Source organism: Macrobrachium nipponense, chromosome 15 (assembly GCF_015104395.2).
Source record: "Macrobrachium nipponense isolate FS-2020 chromosome 15, ASM1510439v2, whole genome shotgun sequence".
NCBI lineage: Eukaryota > Metazoa > Arthropoda > Malacostraca > Decapoda > Palaemonidae > Macrobrachium > Macrobrachium nipponense.
In genome coordinates this window covers 16930445-16954102 of record NC_087208.1, presented here as the reverse complement: position 1 = coordinate 16954102, position 23658 = coordinate 16930445, and the positions used below count along the sequence as shown (strand labels likewise).

Here is a 23658-nt window from a genome sequence, read left to right as displayed (position 1 = left end):
CTCTGTAGTATATCATTATCAAATGTTATGTCTCAAACACATCTCTGTAGCATATAATTTTCTCAAGAATAAAAACTGCCTTCAGTCCTACAAATTCATTGATTATAAAACTTCATGAAACATACTTTAAACTATATTAGTCCAATACTATACAGGCACTCCCTAATTATCGTCAGGGGTTCTGTTCTGACAGCTTGATAAGTGAAAATCGCCGAATAACCGGATTTTGGTGCATAAGACCGGGTAATGGGGGCCTCTGTTAGGTATGTACTGGCACCATTACTCTACTATCGGTGCCAATAACCAGAAATCGGCGCATTTCAGCACTAGAAAAGCGCCATAAAACCAGATTACCGATAACTAGGGATTGCCTGTACTGCCTTTTGTACACAGATGCCCAAGACCACTATGCAAAATTGTTTGTTCCTTAATTTCACCTGCTATAACCAATAACCATTCAACTTCCTCCATTTTACCTTCACTCAAAGCTTTCATTTTACTCTCATAAAAAGCCCATTTAGTATCCTGTTCCCAACAACTTCTAACAATGATATTAAAGTGTGTCAAACACCAAAGTACTAGACTCATTCTGTGTGTGCCCATAACTGTAGCTATTCAATATACAATACAGCAAATTGTATGATAATGTAACATATATACTGCTAAAATTTAATTTTGCATTTGAAAAAACAAATAATGGGAAAACATGGTTAACTATACTAACTAAATTTTGAGAACTATCCTTAAGGCTATGTATAGTAGTGATGAAAACCATATTTGTGAATACCGTCTTTATTTACAATCAATTAAAATTTTACTCATCAAAATGTTAGTTATTTGCCCCTAAAATTTACTAATTAGCCTCTAATTATCATAACATTAAACGTGATTAATCATCTTAATATTTGCAGTTTCTTCAGCTTTATGATGGTTCTCTATAATTTCACATTGCCAGTAACTCCTCTATTCAATTTACCATTCATCCATAAACAGGGGTAAAAATTTTTTATAAAAAAGAACACAATGCATCTAAGTTGAAAAATAACTGTTATGTTCAGGAGGAAGTTCAAGCCAGTACTGAAATTAAGTGTAGTGTGTTTGAAGGTTTTAGATTCCTAGAGTAGGTCACTTCCAGTTCTGCTCAGATTTTATTAAGCATGGGCATGGCAAAACACAAGATTATAATGATAAAATAAATTTGTTCATACACGAAACAAACCTTCGGTCTTAACATTAGGATAACACTAGCACCAAGCTGGAAACCGGTAGAACTGAAAATAGACTAGTGAGATCCAGGGACTATTGGCATATATACCAGGTCACAGGGTATGTAGTACCCAGAATGCCCTTAGTGTCCCGTGACCCGACAGTTACTCTCCTACCGCCTTTAAGATAGGATGTGATAACTTTCTATCTGTTTTAAAGCTGGTTTTTCATTTGCCCGATTTTATTCATTTTTTTTTTCCTTTTTACTTTTCTTTTTCTGGGTGTTCCCAGTGTGGGTGTGATCTGATAGGTGTGTGTACACAACAGAAATTTCTTTGGGTTCTCAGCAGAGACAAAGGAAATGCCCTGGAGTGAGTGGGTTTCCTTGTTCAAGATTTTTAACTTCGGTGTCTACAGATCCACATCCAACGTGTAGTAGGTGCAGAGAAAATGTATGTACTACTACTAATCCTTGTTCAGTTTTGTCGTGGTTGGTCAGTGGAACAGTGGATGAAGTTCTATGGGAAGGGCCAGTACAAAAGAAAGGAGACGATGCCATCTTTAGATGACAAAGTGTCGTCGGCTTCTTTTGTATCGGCAATAAACCAGACTGCTCCATATGTTCCGTCGCCTGCTTTTGACATTTCCCATACTCCTTCAGTTTCTTCTAGTGATTCATTACTGAAAACGCCAGGAGGGGGTTTTGGGTAATTTTATGCATAATTACGCTGTCATTCCCGGCAGGGAGAAGGGAAGCATCGCCATCTTTGTTCCAGGTGTCGGCTCCCGATGCACAGAGAATGGAAGGAACGTGGTCGGCGTTAGGCCTACCAGGCGTACCAACCTTGGAGGGGTTGCTGTCTCATTATATGGAGTCACGATTCCACCAGGGCCCAACAACATTGAACGTTCCTCATCCCCCTGGCCTGCACTTAATGGGAGCTAATGCTGCAGCAACGACAACAACATTGATGTTTCCAGCGATGCAGAACGTTCAAAGTAGTTTTGCAGCACACGCAGGGCTGCCAGCAGCAGCTGCTCAGTCTCTCCCTACAAGAGTGGTGACGTTACAGCCTGCGTCACACAATGACATGGCAGACGCGATGAGGTCACAGCCTACTGCTTTTCTATCTACTTCATTGCCTCCGGAGCTAAATACGCTTTCTGACTCGGTACACACAGTCATGAAGAAATTACAAGCTCTAGAGGAGAAGATTAGTTAAGAATGACAAAAAGAAAAGACGTGAATTGTCTCCTCCTTACCTACCTTACAGACCTTACAATCTTGTTCGGGTTGCCCAACCCCAGGTCCCTCAGTGTGAGGCACCTCTAATGTCTACCAGAGAGTTGCTAGTACATCTTCCGGTATATTTTGCATCTTCCAATCTTGGATGGTCTGGGATGCAGTTTAGATATTTGTCTAGCTCATTCTTAAACACATCTACGCTCACTCCTGATATATTCCTCAGATGAGCTGGCAACGCATTGAATAGACGCTGCATTATCGATGCTGGTGCGTAGTGGATTAATGTCCTGTGTGCTTTCCTTATTTTTCCTGTATAGTTTTGGGCACTATTAATCTACCTCTGCTTGCTCTTTCTGATATTTTTAGTTCCATGATATTTTCTGCTATTCCTTCTATCTGTTTCCATGCCTGAATTATCATGTAGCGTTCTCTTCTCCTTTCTAGACTATATAATTTAAGAATGTAGTCTTTCCCAGTAGTCTAGGTCCTTAACTTCTTCTATTCTAGCTGTAAAGGACCTTTGTACACTCTCTATTTGTGCAATATCCTTTTGATAGTGTGGGTACCATATCATATTGCAATATTCAAGTGAACTACGAATAAATTAATAACATATGTTTTATAAAGCATAATCATGTGTTCAGCTTTTGCTTGTTTTGAAGTGCCGTAACAACATTCCCATTTTTGCTTTACATTTTGCCAACAGAGTTGCTATTTGATCATTGCATAACATGTTTCCTATCATCATCACACCAAGGTCTTTAACTGCTTCCTTATTTGTGATGGTCTCATATTAGGTCCCTTATATGCATATAGCTTTCTTTCTCTGTCTCCATATTTATTGATTCAAATTTATCAGAGTTAAATACCATCCTATTTACCTCTGCCCAATCATATACTTTGTTAAGGTCTCTTTGTAGAGCGTTCCTATCTTCATCACAAGTAATTTCTCTACTTATTCTTGTGTCATCTGCGAAACTACTCACTACCGAATCCTTAACATTATTGTCTATGTCTTCAATCATAATAACAAACAGTATTGCAGCTAACACCGTACCTTGCGGCACACCGGATATTACCTTGGCTTCATCCGATTTCTCGTCGTTTGCAATAACTATCTGTTTTCTGTTGTGTAAAAATTCTTTTAACCATCTTCCTACTTTATCCACGATATTGTGTTTTCTAATTTTCTTCGCCAATATATTATGGTCTACTTTATCAAAAGCTTTTGCAAAGTCTAAATAAACCACATCTGTTTCATTTCCGCTTTTCATATTTTTGAATATGTTTTCACGGTGGACTAACAGTTGGGTTTGTGTACTTTTTTTCCGGGTACGAAACCATGTTGTCCTTTATTAAACAAATTATTTTTTATTAAATGTTTCATAATATTTTTTCTTCATTACCCTTTCATACACTTTCATAATATGTGATGTTAGACTCACAGGCCTATAATTACTTGCCTCTAGTCTTGATCCACTTTTGAAAGTAGGGGTAATATATGCTAATTTGTGCTCATCATATATCTTGCCTGTATCTACACTTTGTCTTAATAATATTGCAAGTGGCTTTGCGATAGAATGAACTACTTTCTTTAACAAAATAGCAGGAATTCCATCAGGCCCTGCAGCAGCTCCATTTTTAATTTCATTAATAGCCTGCACAATATCAGCTTCATTAATATCTATGTCAGCTAAATATTCACTATTTTCATCCCTTACTTCTATATCATTATCTTCATTATCTATTCTAGGGGTGAATTCTCTCTTATATCGTTCTGCCAGTATGTTGCAAATTTCCTTTTTTTCATTCGTTAATCTCCCTTCAATTCTCAGAGGGCCTATTTCTATTCTTCTTTTATTCATCTTCTTCGCATATGAGTATAATAGTTTGGGGTTTTGCTTGATATTTAATAGGGTTTTTTCTTCCAAGTCCCGTTTTTCATTTTCTTTTGATTGTATAATCTTTTGTTCTGCATTTTCTATCTTACTTTTTAGTTCTATAACTTTCCATGCATTTTTTTCTTTTGCAAGACCTTTTTTCCACTTTCTGATTTTCTGGAACAAGATCCTTCTGTCTCTTGGTATGCATGAATGATGTTTACTTTTCTTCTTCGGTATATATTTTTCCACTATTATCTCCAATATTTTATATAATATCTCCGTATTTACCCTTATGTCATCACTTACGAAAATGTTATCCCAATCTTTGTTTAATTCTTCATTAATTTCTGACCATTTTATATTTTTACTTTTGAAGTTGTATTTTCCATATCCTTCCCACTTTTTCATTTCTTGCTTATCTCTATTTTCACTTGCTTTGGAATGAACTGTTAATTCTATGACATTATGGTCTGAAATACTCGCATTATAAACTATTATTTCTTTAACAAATTCATCTCGTTCACAAATAACTAGGGTCTTTCCTAAAGTATTTTCCTTTCTTGTTGGCAGGTGATTTATTTGTTGAATGTTGTATTCTAGTAGCATAGCTAATAGCTTTTCAAATTGCCTCTTATCTTCTGCACTACTATTACTCTCTTTTTTATATGTATAAGTACAACCACAATCTCCTATTCGTTCTTTCCATTCTACGAAAGGAAAGTTGAAGTCACCAGATAGGAGAATAGTCCAGTCCTTGTGATTTCTACATATATCATCCAATTTTTCAATTATTAAGTCAAACTCTTTAGTATTAGGAGGTCTATATATTACTATGTTCATCAATTTTTCAGATTCAAATTCCTACCGCTATTAGTTCACATTCTGAGTACTATATTTCTCATATATTTTTTCCTTGTTTTTTGTCTTTCCCATATATTGCGGTTCCCCCTTGATTCCTATTTTTTATATCTGATCTATAAGTTTGGAACCCTTTTATTTGATCATCATTCCCAGTCTCTTGGGAATACCAGGTTTCACTTATATTCATTATATCTATTTTCTTTCATTTTGGGTTAGTTCTTCTAAGTACTCTATTTTTCTTTTGAGTTACTCGTAACTAAACCCTGCGCATTCATCACTATGATGGTTTGCGTGTTTTCTCCTTTCATTTAATACTGATAGTAATACGGATTTTCCCATGTCTCTTTCCTGTTCTGGTATGTTGTCTTTTTTCATTTCCAGAAATTCTGACATTAAAAAAAATCCAACTTTTCCATAATATTTGATCTTCCTTCATCATAATTATTAATTTTGTGTCTGAATCTGCAATTTTCTCCGTTTCTGCAATATCCTCTTGCATAATAAATACAGTTATTATCTCTTGAGTAGAATTTCGGAGCTGATGCTTTAAAATTTTTGCTGACACCTCTGCATATCTCATTGGTGGTTTGCTTTTCTCTTTTACCTGATATTCTTGATTTCTCTCTTTATTTGTTTCTTTCTTATTTTGGATTTTATTACTTGGTTGGTTATTTATTTGATTATGATTCATGGCTACAGGGTGCATATATTTGCATTTTTTGTCGAACTTACATCCTTTTCCTTCTTTTAGGTTTTTTACATATTTTTGGATGCAGATCTCTGCAATCACCCACCATATCCATCTAAGTATGCACATTTACCATATATTTCATAGTTTTGACATATCTTAGGATGTTTGTAGTAAACATCTTCTTTCCAAATTCTGCAATTCCCTCTTTTCAAAAGGTTGCAGATTTTGTCTTTCTTGTCTATTTTTTCCTCTTTCCCGTCATTGTATAGATCTGGGTAGAGCCTCTTCGGGATTTGCTTTTCTGTTGTCATATCGTAATTTATTTCTTCGTAGGTATGCTGCTTATTGCCTCATATGTAGTATCAATGAGTATCTCTGCATCCATACTTTTATCTTGTTCTTTGTTTTCCTTATTTTTTTCTGTCATTTCATTTTTGTTTACTTTTCTTCCGTTTTCCTCTTCTTCTTTTTCTTCTTCTTCTTCCTCTTCCTCTTCTTCTTCATCCTCAACTATTTGTACATTCAATCTTGATTTAATAACATTGTCTATCCATGATAGACATGTTGAACAAAAAATTCTTGTATCTTTTCTCAAATCTTGTATTACCTCAGCACACTGTGGATGGTCGGAATGTTTGCATGCAGCACATTTTCTGATTAGGTTTTGTGGATTGACTATGCTATACCAAACCTTACACAGTTTGCATGCTTTTGGCATTCTTTTTCCTAATGCATCAATTAGTATATTCACAAGATTCACCTTATTCATTTTCCTCTAGTTCAGTGTCATTGCAAAGATCGATCACGTCACTGCGTGTACCAGTCAAGCGTTGGAGGATACGGGACTTCCTGACTGATCCTCAGGCCAAGAGAAGAGTGAATTCTTCATTATCTTCGAGCCACGACTGTCACACCCCAGTCAGCAACAAAGTGAAGAAGACAGTGGCTGGTAAGCTTAACGCTAACGGACGAAGTCGTTTACAGGCGTCCGAACGAGCAAAAGCATCAACGGTCGCTGGGATAGCAGCCGCCGCAGAGATGCCAGAAGAGACGACAAAGAGTCTAAGAAAGACTACAGTGCCATTGGTAAAATCAATGATGAGTGGGAAGAGTTCAACAAGGAATAAAGAAGATACCAGTGTTACCTGTAAGACCTTTTAAGATACGAGAAAGGATGAGACAGCTCCCAATAAAAGGTTGAATAATAAAGAGTTGGTAACCTCTTCTGATACGCTGGTGGAAGGCGTTGTTCGTCTCGATGAGAGATCAAGGCCGAATTCCCCGACAGTCATTGGAGACGATATTAATAGAGATAGAGAGGAAATTAGCTCGGTTTCAAGAGCCTTCATCTTGGAGATAAAGGCAAGGTTCTTGCTCTAGATCTGCAAGCAGAGAAGGAGTTAGGCTGTCTCGTTCTCCTACTGACTATTCAAGATTGAGCCGTCGGCGGCCAACAGAGATCAAAGATGCCGCGGGCGTAGGGTCGGATGGCCATGACGCACCCGGACGTATGTCAGCGGATAGGAGTGAGCTAGCCTCTAATGTGGCTGAACACAATATGTTAAAACCAGAGGAAGGAGAAAATCAGGAGTTTCTGGCTTCATATGCGGAGGTGATTGATTTGATTTGTCAATTCAATAAACTTTCGGGGAGCACGGAGACACCTGCCAGTATGCTTCCGCTGGGGATTGACATGGTGTTTGGACTGAAGAAGGATATGAAGGTGTCGTATGAATTACCTTGCTCAAGTCCTGCAGAGTCAGTTTTACATGTAAATGCACGGATTGCTGGAAGGGATAATTCTTAAAGATCAAATAGATCGTTCAAGTTTATTTCCCCCCCCAATGATGAAACAGGAAATATTATACGACACCAATGGTTCCTTTGCTATCTAGACAAATTAAGCTAGATGTGGAAAGGTTAAGACCTGGATTAACCTTGGATCAAGTTAAGATGGAATGCCCTTTGATGACTTGTCAGGAAGCTGCTACTTTGGAAGCAACAGCTTCTGTCTTTCAGACTGCTTCTTGGTTAGACCTTTGGTCTACAAGTGGCAAAAATTGCATCCTCAGAAGTAACAAGAAAAGTAGTGGATGAGTCAATGTTTATCAGATTGCTACAATCAGGTTCCAAAGCAATTGCATACTTGACAAATTTGGGCAAATATCCTGTTGATGAGGAGAGATGCAGCTTTGGCTAGATTGAGCTGCACTGTTGTTTTGGGTTCCATGCTAGCAATGAAGAATGGGGATATCCTAGAGTCTCAATTGTTGTTGCCAGAGGGCATACTGGAGGAGGCTATAGATAGAAGAAGGATGGACACTAATGACAGATTAGTACAGCAGGCAGTTAGGAAAACATCTGGAAGTCAAGTTAATCCTATTGAGGTAAGGCATCAGCAAATACCTCGCCAGAAGCCAGTGAGACATAACATCTCTAATAGAGCAACAAGACCCTCTTCCCCAAAGTCAGCTCATCAGCCCTTTCACAATAGAAACGACAGAGGAAGGGGTATTAGGGGAAGGAGGAGAGGTTCAAGACGATAGGATAGGCGCCTCTCATCACTCAGCCGCACCAGTGGGGGGTTGCCTGGCGAATCACTGGAAGGTGTGGCAGGAACTTGGAGCAGAGCAGTGGGTGGTGGATGTTCTCAGGGTCGGTTATTTGATTCCGTTCGAAGTAACCCCACCCCTGAAAGAACAAACATTAACGCATCTCGCTTATGCTCAGGAACCTCAGAAGGCTTTTATTCTGCAAGAGGAAGTGAAGAAGACAATGGAAAAAGGGGCTGTGGAACAAGTATCAATTTGTCAAAAGGGTTTTACGCCCGCATTTTCCTTGTCCCCAAAGCCAACAGGGATTGGAGGACAGTAATAGATCTGTCAACATTGAATCTGTTTATAAGAAAAACCAGATTCAGGATGGAGATCCCAAAGACGGTTCTACAAGCAGTCAGGGTCAAGGACTTTATGCTGACAATAGACTTGAAGGACGCACACTTTCAGATCCCAGTCCATCAGTCTTCCAGGAAATTTCTCCGCTTAAGTCTTGCAGAGAAAGTTTTCCAATTCAGTCTCCTGTGGTTGGGGTTGACAACGTCTCTGCAAGTTTTCACAAGAGTATTCACTCTCGTGTTGACATGGGCGCATGCTCAGGGGATCAGGCTAATAAGATACCTAGACGAAACTGGCTGGTGATAGCACACTCCAGAGAAAAATTACTTCGGGACAGGGTGACCCTTCTGCAGTTTTGTCACAGCCTAGGTATTGTGATAAATCAGAAGTCGAAGTTGGATCCAAGTCAAAGGCTGCTGTATCTGGGTATGATTATAGACACAATAGAAGCCAAAGGGTAGAGAAATGCTAACAAGTGGTGAATGCCTTTCTGGAAAAACAAATACAGCCAGCAAAACAGTGGCAAGTAGTACTGGGAATTCTATATTCCTTGGAGAAGCTGGTACAAGGGAGGCTACACCTTCGATCTAGATCACCCATACGAGCAAATTTCCTTGTCGACAGAGGTGAGGAAAGACCTACTGTGGTGGGTGCAGGACAACAATCTGACAGTGGGAGTTCCTCTTCAGCAACCCTCTCTGGACCTCTTGCTGTTCTCAGACACGTCGCTCGAAGGTTGGGGAGCCCAGATGGAGGAGCTGATGATTTCAGCAAAATGGAGTTGTGAGGACAGAGAACTCCATATAAACGTGTTGGAGTTAAAAGCAGCGTTTCTGGCACTTCAGGAATTCCAGGAGAGGGTGAATGGGCAATCAGTGGTATTGATGTCGGACAACACCATAGTAGTAGCTTACGTAAACATGCATGGCGGCCTCATAGTTGCACATGATGACAGTTCAAACTTCATCAGTGGGCTGTAGAGAACTTAGTAGACATCAGGGCCAGATATATTCCAGGAAAAAGTAACATAGTGGCCGACAAGTTGAGCCGGAGGGATCAGATCCTGGGAACGGAGTGGTCTTTACATGAACAGGTAGTGGACAGAATGCTCATGTTGTGGGAAAGGCCGATCATAGACCTATTCTCAACCAGGTACAAAAAAAAGTTGGAAGTGTATTGTTCAGTAGTCCCAGACGTAGAGGCAGTAGAAGATGCGCTACAACAACCATGGGACTATCTGTTCGTTTAAGTATTTCCTCCATTTTGTCTAATCTGTCAGGTTCTGAACAAGGTAATGCAGTCTCAGAACCTCAAAATGACTCTGGTAGAGCCTTTATGGCCAAAGGCGAATGATTTCCGGATCTGTTGGAACTCCTAATAGACGTGCTGAGAGAGTTACCTCCATGGAACAACCTACTATGTCAGCCGCACATGGAGAGGTACCACCAGTCAGTGAAGTACCTATCACCTCACGGATAGAGACTGTCAAGTATCTCCTGTGAGCAAGAGGCTTTTCTCATAAAGCAGCAACAAGAGGGCAGGAAATATCAGAAGGTCATCTGCAGCGGTCTACCAAGGAAAATGGTCAGCATACTGTGATTGGTGTCGTAGAGGGAACTTGTCTCCACTCGGAACCATTATTCAAAAGTTAGCAGATTTTCTGATATATCTTAAGACAGAAAGGCATATGTCTGTATCTGCGGTAAAGGGGTACAGGGCTGCTCTAGCCTCGGTCCTACGCATGGAAGGTGTGGACATTTTGTCTTCATGGGAGTTGGCTATGTTAATGAAGAGTTTTGAGCAGTCCTGTTCTCCGAAGGAACGAAAAGCCCCAGATTGGGATTTGACCATGGTACTGAGTAGTCTTACAAAACCCCCTTACGAACCATTAATGGAGTACACAGATAGGAGCTTGACCCTGAAGACAGTCTTCTTATTGGCCCTAGCCTCAACCAAAAGGGTGGGGGAACTGCATGGTCTGTCATATGTGGTAAAGCATTCGAGAGGTTGGAAGTCGATGGAATTCGAGTTTGTCCCAGAATTCGTAGCCAAACCTCAAAACCCATCAGTAGCAGATGGCAGATTCAACTCCTTTTCCATACCTTCTCTGGCAGACTTTGTAGACAATGACCAGGAAGAAATGCTTCTGTGTCCCATCAGAGTACTAAGAACGTACTTAAGAAGAACGAGACATCTCAGGCCGGGGTGCCAGAGGCTGTTCGTAAGTACAGGACGGAACAAAAAGGAAGCGTCCAGGAACACTATCGTTTTGGCTGAGAGAAACGACCAGGAATGCATACATGCCAGAAGACAGAGGGTCAAATAGCCGAGAGAGGGCTACAGCTCATGACATCAGGGGCTTGAGCACTTCTTTGGCTTTCAAGAATATGTCTGTGGAGAGAATTTTGAAAGCTGGTATTTGGCAATGCCAAACAACTTTCACTTCTTTTTATTTAAAAGATGTTGCCCATAGATCCTTGGACACTTTTTCCTTGGGTCCAGTGGCGGCAGCCCAGAAGTGGTATATTTTTTGTTTGTATGGTGTCTTTACGTTGCATGGAACCAGTGGTTAATCAGCAACGAGACCAACAACTTTACGTGACTTCCAAACCACGTCGAGAGTGAACTTCTATCACCAGAAATACACATCTCTCACTCCTCAATGGTATGGCAGAGAATCGAACCCGCGACCGCCGAGGTGAGAAGCAAACACCAAACCAACCACGCCACTGAGGCGCTCAGGAGTGGTATAGCTCATCCAGTACCCCTGGCGGGTCAGTTTAGTGTCTAGTCTAAGACGTAAGCTTGATGAGTAAGCTATTCAGTAGCTCTTCTGTTATGACACGACATTTAAAATACTGTTGTTATAAAGGCACAGGCAATCCCCAGTTATCGACGATCCAGTTTTATGGGGCGTCTAGTGCCAAAAATGGCCGAAAATTGCCTCAGCGCCAGAATATGCCAATTTCTGGTTATCAGCACCAACAGACCTAACAGAGGTGGCATTAACCGATAATCGCAGAAAATCACCAATTTTCACCTACTACAAGACATCTGTGCAGAACTCAACCCCAATTAACCGGGGGCTGCCTGTAAATAAATTATAGAAAACTTAGCATTTACAATGAGACACCTATTTATGGGGTATACTCGTAGTTTGACAAAGCAATCCTACAATAAAGTAAATTGTCAGTGTAGATGCATTCAATAACCTGTCAATGATAGCCATCCATTATTTCAATTCTGCTATTGTGACAGCACCAGAGGGGAAGGTGGATTAAAGATATTCACTTTTGTTAAAGCTGTCAAAACATCTTGTGATTACATCAAGAGGAAGAGTGAACATTCCTCACATGCCTTAATAAACTATACCCTCGTCCTCTGGAATGTTAGCACTGCACAATATAATGAATCCCAAGTCTACTGTTACACAAACCTTACACAGTTATAAACTTATCTTTCCTTTTCTCATCTTTCAACAAACTTGCATGCATTTATTTACCAATACTAAGTATTCTTGAAATAGGTTGTTTGAGCAGCTGTAATTTGCTTTCCACAGCAGCAAAGTATTAAAAGCAATTACTGTGATGAAGATGAGATTCGCATATTAGGAAGTATTACACCTTTTTCCTCATCATTATAAGCTGTCCATCATTGTCCCTCTTTACTTCCATTTCTTTCCTCATATACATACTTTTCCTGTAAAAAGCAGACATGCTAGGGCAGGGAAGGTCCTAGTCTAGGTCTGCATGCATTTACTTTCCTTGACTGCTTTGTATATATATTAGCTAGCTGTAAATGATATTCTTACTGTGCTTTAGTGAAAGATACCTATAGGTAAAAATACTAGTTTGTGAGAATAACAAAAACTGTAATAGTCTGAAAAACACTCTCCTCATTTTGAAGGCTAACTTACTTGGCAAACAAAAGCCTTAACTTAAAATGTACCCCCAAATTTTAATGGGTTGAGGTACATGCCCGCATGTGGTAAGCCTTGCTAATTTTGTTTTGATAAGGGTCCAGTGTTATAATTACTTATACCAAGTCACTGACTTTTAATAGTGAATTAAGAGGTCCCAATGAGAACTGGTTCCAAAAAAAAGTAATCCAATTATGTTCTAGTATACTTTACAAGATACCTCCCACAATATTATCAGGTTACATTTTGAAAACAGATATCACAGACTTGTAACACAAAAGAATATCTCACCTCACTGGTACTCAAAAGCTTTGTAGTCATACTATCAGATACAGCCCATTTTTGGTTCTTCATTACTATGGTAAGAGGGGGTTCATGTACAGTCTCTGTGTCGCAAGACCATATTGTAACAGTTGCACCAGCTGGAATCTTGGACTTGGAGTGGAACTTGAAAATAGTTTCAGCCTCACCAGCTGTTCGAATGATCTGGTAGTTGCCAATGGAAATATCCTGTAACAGATGCAAATAAGACACCAGATAAATTAAGCAACCTATACAGGGTAACAATTTTCACAGAAAATACCTTATGTAAAAAAAAAAAATGGCATGGAATGGAATAGAATTTAGAATTTAGGCCAAAGGCCATGGCCTGAGGTCATTCAGCACAAACAGACACTGAGTATAAAGGAACAACTGAATGAAAACCTTGCAGTTGCACTATGAAACGACTGTTAGGAAAGGGTGGATAGCAAGATGGAAGAAAGAGAATGCAAATGGAGGTACAGTAAAAGGAAAGAAAGAGCTTGCATCTAGGTGCTGAAGGGATGCTGTAAAGGAAGTAATGCCAACACTGTACAGTGTGAGGTGTACTAACGGCACTAACCCCATAAGGGAAAAAGCAAATTTGCAACTTTCATTACATTCACTATGTTCTCTTACACTTCTTTATGATGGCTGAAATTCCTCTTCAGTCCAGGTATTAAAATATTTGTAAATTTCTTACATATATTTCAGTGGGTTATGCTTATTATGATATCAGGTTACCTCACAGCAACATTTTGATAATTGTGCAAATTGAATATCACCTAAAAAAAACTACTAAATGCAAAACTAATTACCTTCTCACTTTTATTTTGTACTTTAACAAAATTTCCTTCTGGGCAATCTTCCACAAGTTCCAAGTCACCAGATGACCTAGCTGAAGTTTGGTATGATGACTTTGTGACTACATCTTCTTCAACAACAGTTCGTTTGCGCTTTAACCCTCGTATAGGTGTTCGTCGAACTGGGGTCTCTCTTTCTGATGATGTTGCTATGACACGACTAGCGGACATGTTCAGCCTGCAAACCAAAATGTGATTTTTACCACTGCAGTGTATTTAAAACTACACTACACAGAAATCCAGGCTCTCCCAGAATTCAGATTCTATTTTGCTTGGATATATCATGTATTTGTAATCATGCCTTTGTGTGAACACTTAGTAAAATAAAAAATATTTAAATGTTATAACAACAAAAAAGTACAAACTCTTACAACAAATAACTGAAATAAAGGGAGGGGGAAAAGGGTAGCAGTAGTCTCCAAGACAAACTTTCCCAAAACTTTATGCATTCTAAAAGTGAGTTTCCTACCTTGCTTCTTCTGCCTCCAACAGCTTCCTATAAGCTGCAATCTCCATGTCAAGAGCAACTTTAATATCCATCAGGTCCTGATATTCCTGGAGTTGCAAGTTCATCTCATTCCTCAATCTTGTGATTTCTTCCTTCAACCCAAAGATCTCAGTTTCATGACTATCTCTCTCATTCTCCAACTGGTTTTCCAGATCTTCAACCCTTTTCTGCAATGAAAGATTTTAACTAAACAGCATAACAATATCAAAGATGTCAACTGCAGCCCAATCACTCATACAGCCATATCAATGCTTTATACACAAAATAAATCAGTTCCCTGCAAAATATCCAACAAAAAAATTTAGTATAATGTGATCAGAATAAAAACCAAATTGCACACACTTTGATCAACTTTTGAAAGAACTGATTGACAGAAAATCTTACCTCTAATGTATTATTGTTACTTTCAAGATAGGTGAGGCGGGAAGTCAGTTCCTGGACCTTGCTCCTAGCCTCTCTCAAAGAAGCACTGCGGGCGTCACTGTCACCCGCTGACTGAGCTTCACGTCTATTAAGTTCATCGATCTACAAAATATAAAATTCACATATAATAAGAGAGAGAGAGAGAGTGATGTGATACACATCCAGAGTGTAAAGGGAAGATCACATCACAAATAAGGAAGTGATGTAGGAATACATCTTGTGGCAGGTAAATACACCATACCCTAAAAGGTCAAAATGGTTCAGCCATGTGCTGGGAAAGGATAGAACACATTTAGAATATTTACTACTTAGAATAACAGTAAATATGAAAAGTAGCAGGATGAATACGTATATGTAGACGACCTAAGAAATCGAGTACTGGCAGTCCCTAGTTATTGGCAGGGGTTCCATTCCCAACTGCGTGACAATAACCAAAAATCAGCAATAATAGGAACGATAACCAGGGATTGGTGCATATCACCATCGAAAATCCAGTTATCGTCGTTGCTAAACAAGCCCCATAAAACAGGGTCACTAATAACCAGGGAATGCCTATAGTAAGGGGATAGAAGAAGACCTAGATCTAATGGGAGGTAAGGCAAAGTGCACAGGATAGAGAACAGTGAAAGTAACTCATCTCATTAACCTTACATAAGTTAGTCCAAAAATTACAGTTGTCAAAACATTAATTACAAAAACTTTCAATTCTTGTATGACAATCAAAATGTAGACTATAAGCCCATTAACCCTTAAACGCCTAATGGACCTATTTTACGTCGACATTTTTTGTCTCTTGGGTTCTGACCGGACGTAATTTACGTCGACATACAAGTTTTTTTTTTTTCTTTTAATTCGCGGAAAAATACTTATAGGCCTACAAGCCGAAAACTTTGGAATCAGGCGCCTTGGGGGATGCTGGGAGTTCACGGATCAAGCTGTTGTTTTGTTTACAATCGTTAAGCAGGCACGCAAGCGCGAATTTCTTTCTTATCGCACTGAAAAGTATCACATCTCGGAAATCATTTCGTCACTTTGATATAATTTTTGCACCATTTTTAATTAGCCGTTACATGAAGTATTATATATGAAAATGTGCGCAATTTCATGTAGAATACAACAAAAAAATACTCATGATTGTAGCTTTTATCAGTTTTGAAATATTTTCATATACATACCAATAAGTACCAAAATTTCAACCTTCGGTAAAAATTGACTCTACTGAAATGGTCGAAAAACGCAATTGTAAGCTAAAACTCTTATATTCTAGTAATATTCAATCATTTACCTTCCTTTTGCAACATATTGGAAGTCTCTATACCCTATCGGCTCCTTCAAGGCGATTTAGGAGTGTCCCCCACGTTGCCAAATGTACTTCTCTCGAGTTATTAAAGGCCTACCCTTCCAATTTACCCCTTTTAATCCGTGCGTTTGTCAAGGAGGTTTGACCTCCTTGGCGTTTGTTAATGTCTCCTGGGAGCAGTATACTTCTGGGTGTTCCCCATTGCCTCGACCCTCCTTCGAAAATATTTCCATTCTTCCAGGTCTCCCTTTTTCATATAGGCCTAATTAAATATCTTTTTGGACCTTTCTTGTGATTTATCACAAGCTACTGGAGTTCCGCACTTTTAATTTACCTGTTTTTGTGTTAATTTACTGCATATATATATATATATAATGTATGTATGTATGTATATATATGAGAGAGAGAGAGAGAGAGAGAGAGAGAGAGAGAGAGAGAGAGAGAGAGAGAGAGAGAGAGAGAGAGAGAAAATAAATTTTACTTTAAGTTTTTTGTAAAGTTAAGTGTTACAGTTTTTTTTATGTGTTTCGTAAAGTTAAGTGTACGTATCTGCCGTTTGTCCTCCTCCTCCTCTGCCGCCAGTTTCGGAGATAGCCTCACTCGAAAGGTAAGCTTCCACATTTTACGTTACAGTAATAATATTTCTTGTACACTAATATATACTTTATTTAAAGGTTTTGCATTTTTATTATTAAGTTACGAATTGAATGGTCCAAATTGTTGTAGTATTTCATTGTTTATAGGTCAATTTACCTTTATTATGAAATTTACTGGGGTGTTTTTGGAGGGCTTAGAACGGATTAGCCATTTTACATGTAAAATGTGGTCCAAGATACGAAAACCTCATGATACGAAAGGCGCCTCGAAACGGATTAATTTCGTATCTCGAGGTACTACTGTACAATACAATGGAAAAAAATTAGCTTGTTAGCTTTAACTGTTTTGCTCATAGCTCGATTTGTATACAATTATATATGAAAATTTGTTTTTGCGCTATCATATATCGCATTATTTATATATGATAATGGTGTTTTTTTCATTTCTGATGGTTGCATACTAAACTTCAGGCAATGACAAAAAAAGGAGCCAAAAATGAACCCTTAATCTTGAAAACTAAGGGCGCTGTGATTTTTTGAAAAAAATATTTTTTCCGCTTCGGCGCTCACTCCGAGACCCCCTCAGCACACAGAAGACGATTTTTATTATACCTCTTAGGCGTTAAAGGGTTAGGATGTTATATTTTCTGTTGCTATCTAAGCCACAAAATAACCTTTTGCTTACCTTTGTTTCATATAAATATTCAACCTCTGTGCGGTTGTTCCTCAGCTGCTCCTCGTATTGCTCCCGAAGCTCCTTGAGTGCCTCATGAAGTTTGGCTTCATACTCAACTTGCAAGCGGCCATCAATCTCAGAAACTTCGACTTGTCGCCTCTTCTTGGACTCCGTAATTTCTTGTTCATACACCTATTCAGGTCAAATTTCATAAATTAACTGCACCAAAGAAATACTAAGACATTATTCTCACAGGTACAAATTGAATCATCCCAATCACACAGATACAACTTTACTGTAAAAGAAATAATTTACTGGTTCACCTAAATGACAGAATATAAGGAATATTACACTTCCAGAAATCAAACACAATGAAATAATCCATGGAGTTCTAATTACTATACATAGTAACTTACTGCATATACCACAGAATGCCAATATGGCCACTTACTACACTGGCCATACCTGTTGCTTAAATTGCAGTTCTTCCCTGAGTGACTGACAACGATTTTCTAAATCTACCCTCATCAGCGTCTCACTCTCCAGCTGTGCTTTAGCTTCACTAAGCTGACGACCCAATCGAGCCACTTCATCACGAAGATCCTGAAAATATAATGTCAAACCTTCACTAAGCAAAAAAAACCTATTACTATAATTAACTGTAATAACTTCTATTAAAATGGATTGATGACTAACTTTCACTTTAACTTATTTTCCCACCTAGGCCTACATACAGTGGACCCCCCTTATTTGCATCCTCCGGATTCGTGGACTCACACATTCACTGTAATTTTCTATGAGAAATATATAAAAAAAAATTTTTTAATCACAAAATGCTTTTTACGATAAAACTATAAAAAAAAAGGGTGTAAAATGTTTTAGTGGGGTTTTCTTGAGTTTCAACTTTCAAAATGGGAGGTTTAAAGCATTTTTATAGGGGTTCCAACTATTTGCGGGTTCTAACTATTGAAGGGGGTCTGGTACGCATATCGCACGAATACGGGGGACCACTGTCCACATGCAGTTACATGACAAGTAAACCAAATTCTAGCCCACACAGTTCAAGGACCTTAAAATACATGTGTGAGAGAGAGAGAGAGAGAGAGAGAGAAAATGAAGAGAACGAGATGATCTGAGAGAGAGAGAGGAGAGAGAGGACTGAGAGAGAGACGAGAGAGAGAGAGAGAGAGAGAGAGAGAGAGAGAGAGAGAGAGAGAGAGAGAGAGAGAGAGACCCATCCCTGTTGGGATCCCTATAAAAATGCTTAAAACAGCCTATTTTGTTACTTGAAACTTAAGAAAAACTAAGTAACAATTTTTATACCTTTTTTTATGTTTTATCACAAAAATTGCATTTAAAAATAATAATAATTTGTGGATATTTCTCATAGAAAAATACGGTGAGTAGGCGAATTTCCAGCAAATAATGGGTAGATATGGTCCAGAGTGAAATCTGCGAATGCATGAGTCCGCGAATACTGGGGCCACTATATTAAGTCCATGGTGGTTCTTGAGACAGCAAGATTAAAAAATTGCAATAAAAGGCTCTTATTAAAGTGGGTATGCATACCAACATTCTACTATAAGTTCCAGTAATTTTGCCACTTTGTTCTTATCTAAAATGAAAGTGATAAAACGCTAATAAATTTTGATGATGCAAAACACATAAGGGCAGACTTTCACAAATCCTGACACTTCAGCTACTTCTCAGCACTATCTACTGTAATAATACAAAGTTGAAAACTGAGTTCACCTTGTCAATACAGAATTTTACTATCTTCTATCCACATCCTGCTGATAGCATATGCCTTACAGGATACATACACCCCTTACTAACAAATAGTATAGTGAACAATATTTTGGATGCCAGTTCTACCTTATATTCACCGTCAACAGACAAACAGACAAATAAACCCTTACTAACAAACACAGTGAACAATACTGGAAAAATACAACCAAAATTATCCAAAAAACCATATACTCAACATCACCTATACAATTCTCTGAAATCTAACCAGAACCTGCCAGCAGGTTACTAACATTCAGGTTAATTTGACTTATTAATTAAATAACTAACAAAAAACAAATTACTAACATACCCTGCAAATACATGGGGCAAGCAAATCTTTCCCTAATCTTTTCTCCTTTTATCTATCAGAAAAGCAAATTACTAACATACCCTGTAAATACATGGGACAAGCAAATCATTTCCTAATCTTTCCAACTTTCATTATGTACAAAGATAAAACAAACCTGATAAAAGGATATGCCTCGTCTCTCTTGCAAGACCATTATATTTGTGGACAATTCTTGAGGCCAATTCACCACTTCAGTGTTGAAACTAGACTGAGAACTTCCTGACACCTAAGCCAAGACACCAACAAAGGCACCACCAACCAAGGTGTAATGCATACCATTCCAGCCCCACTTCTTAATCCGATGCTACTATTTTGCAAATATGTTTCCTACACTGGTAATTGCTACCATTCAACCCCTGTATTCAGTTTTCTAATATGACACCTTTTACCAGTACAATTTTTATCTAAAAACCAATTTAGCATTATACATTCACAATAACACAAATGCTGTCTGTAATAAAAAGTCTACCCAATATGCCAACCACGTCTGTTAAGTGCTCATATTTCAACAAGTTTCACAGTTGGTGATCTTGACAAACTGGTTTTGCTTCAAAATCCTGTTATTCAGTGTTATTATATAAATGGAACTCAAAAATATATTTTTATTTTTTAACAGGTTATATCTACACCTACGCAAGGATTTCATTATGTATAAATAGTTTAACCACACCACTGAGTATAACATAAATTAGGTCTTATTTTTCAAAATATTGTCACTCCTTACAAATTCAATCATTGGATAAAATGAAAAGTTTAAGATATCAACATTTCTTTCAAGGATTTGTTTCCAATACTTGATACACATGTTTGTTAAGAGTTGGACAATCACTTATAGACATATTTCAGTGTTATTCGATATTCACAGATTGGGTCTAAGTTATTCATAAAATACTTATTGGTTAGACAAGAGTTAAAAATTCAAAGATAATATTATATACTAATGTGGCATCCAATTTAGAATAAACACAACCCTGAAACTTACAATTTGTTATTGCCAAGATTCTAATTGTTGACATGAACAGAAATTTTTAATCTAGTCATCATAAGCAGGTTAGGCTACTGTTTCAGCATCTTCCCCACTTCCTTTAATGCAAACAAAGTTGAGTAAATTTTGCAACCTATGATCATTATTCAGTTTTCACTTGTATCTTTCAACCTTGTAAAATTAGTTTATTTTGCAACTACTGCAATGAAGACAAATTCCTCTAGTTTTCCTCGTACAAATCATTCCTTGTAGTCCCAACAGTACAAAAATTGCATAGTACTGTTTACGCAAAACCACAATACAAACAAAATATTAAATTATCCTAAAAATGAAATTTTACAATCATTAATTTCCTTGGATTCAAGAAGTTTGTCAGAAAGAATTAAATTGTATTTCTTTTTCTTATGATGATTAAATCCTCAAATAAAATCCATGCAAAATATAATTCTCATTATACATATTTCATTCATATCTTTTTAGTCAGCAAGTTTATATCCAATATAACTAAGTGAGCGAGTTTATTTCTAATATTACGAAGTACAATTCTTCACCTCCTTTTTGGAAGAATTAATCAAAGCCTACTTTGATAAGTTTTATAATTCCCAAAAATCTATTCAAATGCAACAATCTTTTATTTTCCCCCTTGCCAAAGAAATAATTTAGTTCAATTGGTTGTGTGACTTGACCATTTTCTTAACCCTCTCGTGATCTGATGACGCGTAGCGTGTCAATAATTTCCCCCCATAATTGCAGAAGACGCATGGGCCGCATCATATGTAAGTTATTTTCAGGAAAAATATAAAAAATAAATAAAAAATGATATATGATTTTTCTTTAAAATTTCACGTTCATCACATAGTTTTTATTATTTCTAAGCCTCGTAAAGTGTTCTGATAGCTTTAGGAAATAATGCAATCATTTGCCGACATAATAACACTAACTAGCAGCATATATCAATTATAGTTCAGACGTATCAAATTATACCAAAAAAACTTTTCCATGTGCGTGTTCTTTTCGGCCTGGGAGAAAAGTTGTGTACCTTACACCCTTAAATTTTCAACCTGTACATAAGAGGGTTAAGCTGTCTCAACAGATCAACTGCAATTTAGGATATCAATTGTGTCTAGTACATCCAAGTTCAATACCTTTCTCACTGCTGATTCAGTCACATAATATGTTGTGTCTTGAAAAGACATGTCATCATTTAAATTCAAAACTGGTTTAAATCCTATTTTCTCTTTTTAAGTAGCACAACTGCACTTAGAAGCCTTTAACACTTCAATCTCTGCTTGTGATAGACTATCAAAAACCTATATGGTATAAAATTATTGAAAAATTGAGCTATGTTAACGTGGAGTCTAATGCAACAATAAAGAATTAGAGAACTTCAATCCCTGAAATTAACAGAATTATTAAACAATCAACGGACTCACTATAAATTTGTCATTATCAAAATACAGCAAGAAAAAAGGTATATGTTTAGGAGAAATAATTTTTTTTTTTTTTTTACTAAATTTGTTGTTGAACTCATTTTGAGTGTTATGGCTTCCTAAGCTACGTTCTGTCATATTAAATGTCCTTATCAATGGTAGAGCATAAATCTCAATTCAATTAAAAGATAATATTAATTATACAGAACTTACCCTGAGCTCTGCAATAAGTTTCTTCTTTTCCGCTTCGGATGCATTTAATTTGGCTGTAAGGTCACTAACTTGTCCTTCCGCTGAAGTTAATGCTTTCTCCACAGCTGATAGTTCACGTTCTTTCTTCAATAACCTGTAAGTTCATGTAGTCAATTACCAAGAGCAAATCTCTACAAAAGTAAGATAATTTCTCTTAGAAATCATGGGAAACTGATCGTGCAAATCATGCAAAAAAATTAATAAAAAATGAAGAGATCTGAAGTTCATGTTTGTGTTAATCAGTTTTAATTACAATGTTAAATTACAGAACCTCTCTTCACAATATAAATATATACATATATATATATATATATATATATATATATATATATATATATATATATATATATATATATATATATATATATATATACACAAAAATTAATAAAAAATTAAGAGATTTGAAGTTCATGTGTTAATATTACAGTTTTAATTACAATATTAAATTACAGTGAAATTAAAATTGTATTACACAAATGAACTTAAATTTTTTTTTCTTACATGATTTACATTACCAGTTCCACTTGAATTCTATTAGAAATTACAGACACAAATATATATAGTCCCCCCAGGTTTTTCTGTGTTTAACATTTCTGCAGATTTTTGTGGTACACATTAATCACTTTTCCACAGGGAACTCTCACTTTTCACTAATTTGCATTTTTTCTTTTTTGTAGAGCAACACTGTGTATTCACTAATTACTGTATGTTTTCAAAATTGTTTATATATATACTATATATATTATATATATATATAGATATATATATATATATATATATATATAATGAGATGAGAGAGGAGAGAGAGAGAGAGAGAGAGAGATGAGAGAGAGGGGAGAGAGAGAGAGAGAGAGAGAGAGAGAGAGAGAGAGAGAGCCTTATTTAAGAGTATAAAGGAATTATTATTGTATTTCTTCAAAATACTATCACATGAATTTTGTAACTACAGTTACTTGTAAATATTAATAAACACTATACATACATGTAGGTACCATAAAAATTCTCTCACCTCAGAGAAAGAGATAAATTACATGAGCATTAGTCAGCAACATGGCAACATACTTCCCCTCCTGTCACATTACTTGACATATTTGACAGCTCTGGATCTCAACTTAGAACCTGGATCAAAAAGAATGATGTGGGGCAGAATGGATTTTCCTTCATTCTTACATAATCTTTTAATTTGTAAACTAAAATCTTATTGATTCACTATAAAATTTTCTTTAATGAATTTATATTACTGATGTTTAATATTAATATTTGAAAATTAATCAATCATTTATTTATAAAAAAAAAAAACCTCTCTGTAAGAGAAAGAATAACTCCTTATATCAAAAGATTGAAATGAACTTCTTTGGGCAACAATTCTTCCCCTCTGGCAATACAATCATACATATGAGAGAGAGAGAGAGAGAGAGAGAGAGAGAATTACATGAACAATGGTCAGCAACATGGCAACATGCTCCCCCTCCTGTCACAATACTGTTG

General features: G+C 37.1%; 1 protein-coding gene across 4 annotated transcripts in view; it reads right to left on the bottom strand.

Moving 5' to 3' along the window:
- LOC135227006 (lamin Dm0-like) overlaps window positions 1-23658 on the bottom strand; it is a 57016-nt gene that overhangs the window by 6892 nt on the left and 26466 nt on the right. For all 4 annotated transcript variants that reach the window (XM_064266756.1, XM_064266759.1, XM_064266758.1 and 1 more), the window contains exons 2-8: window positions 22132-22264; window positions 17832-17969; window positions 17376-17558; window positions 14756-14896; window positions 14333-14538; window positions 13819-14041; window positions 12992-13210 (exon numbers count right to left, since the gene is read on the bottom strand). In XM_064266756.1, coding sequence (XP_064122826.1) covers window positions 12992-13210; window positions 13819-14041; window positions 14333-14538; window positions 14756-14896; window positions 17376-17558; window positions 17832-17969; window positions 22132-22264 — 1243 coding nt within the window. The remainder of the gene's footprint in view (window positions 1-12991; window positions 13211-13818; window positions 14042-14332; window positions 14539-14755; window positions 14897-17375; window positions 17559-17831; window positions 17970-22131; window positions 22265-23658) is intronic.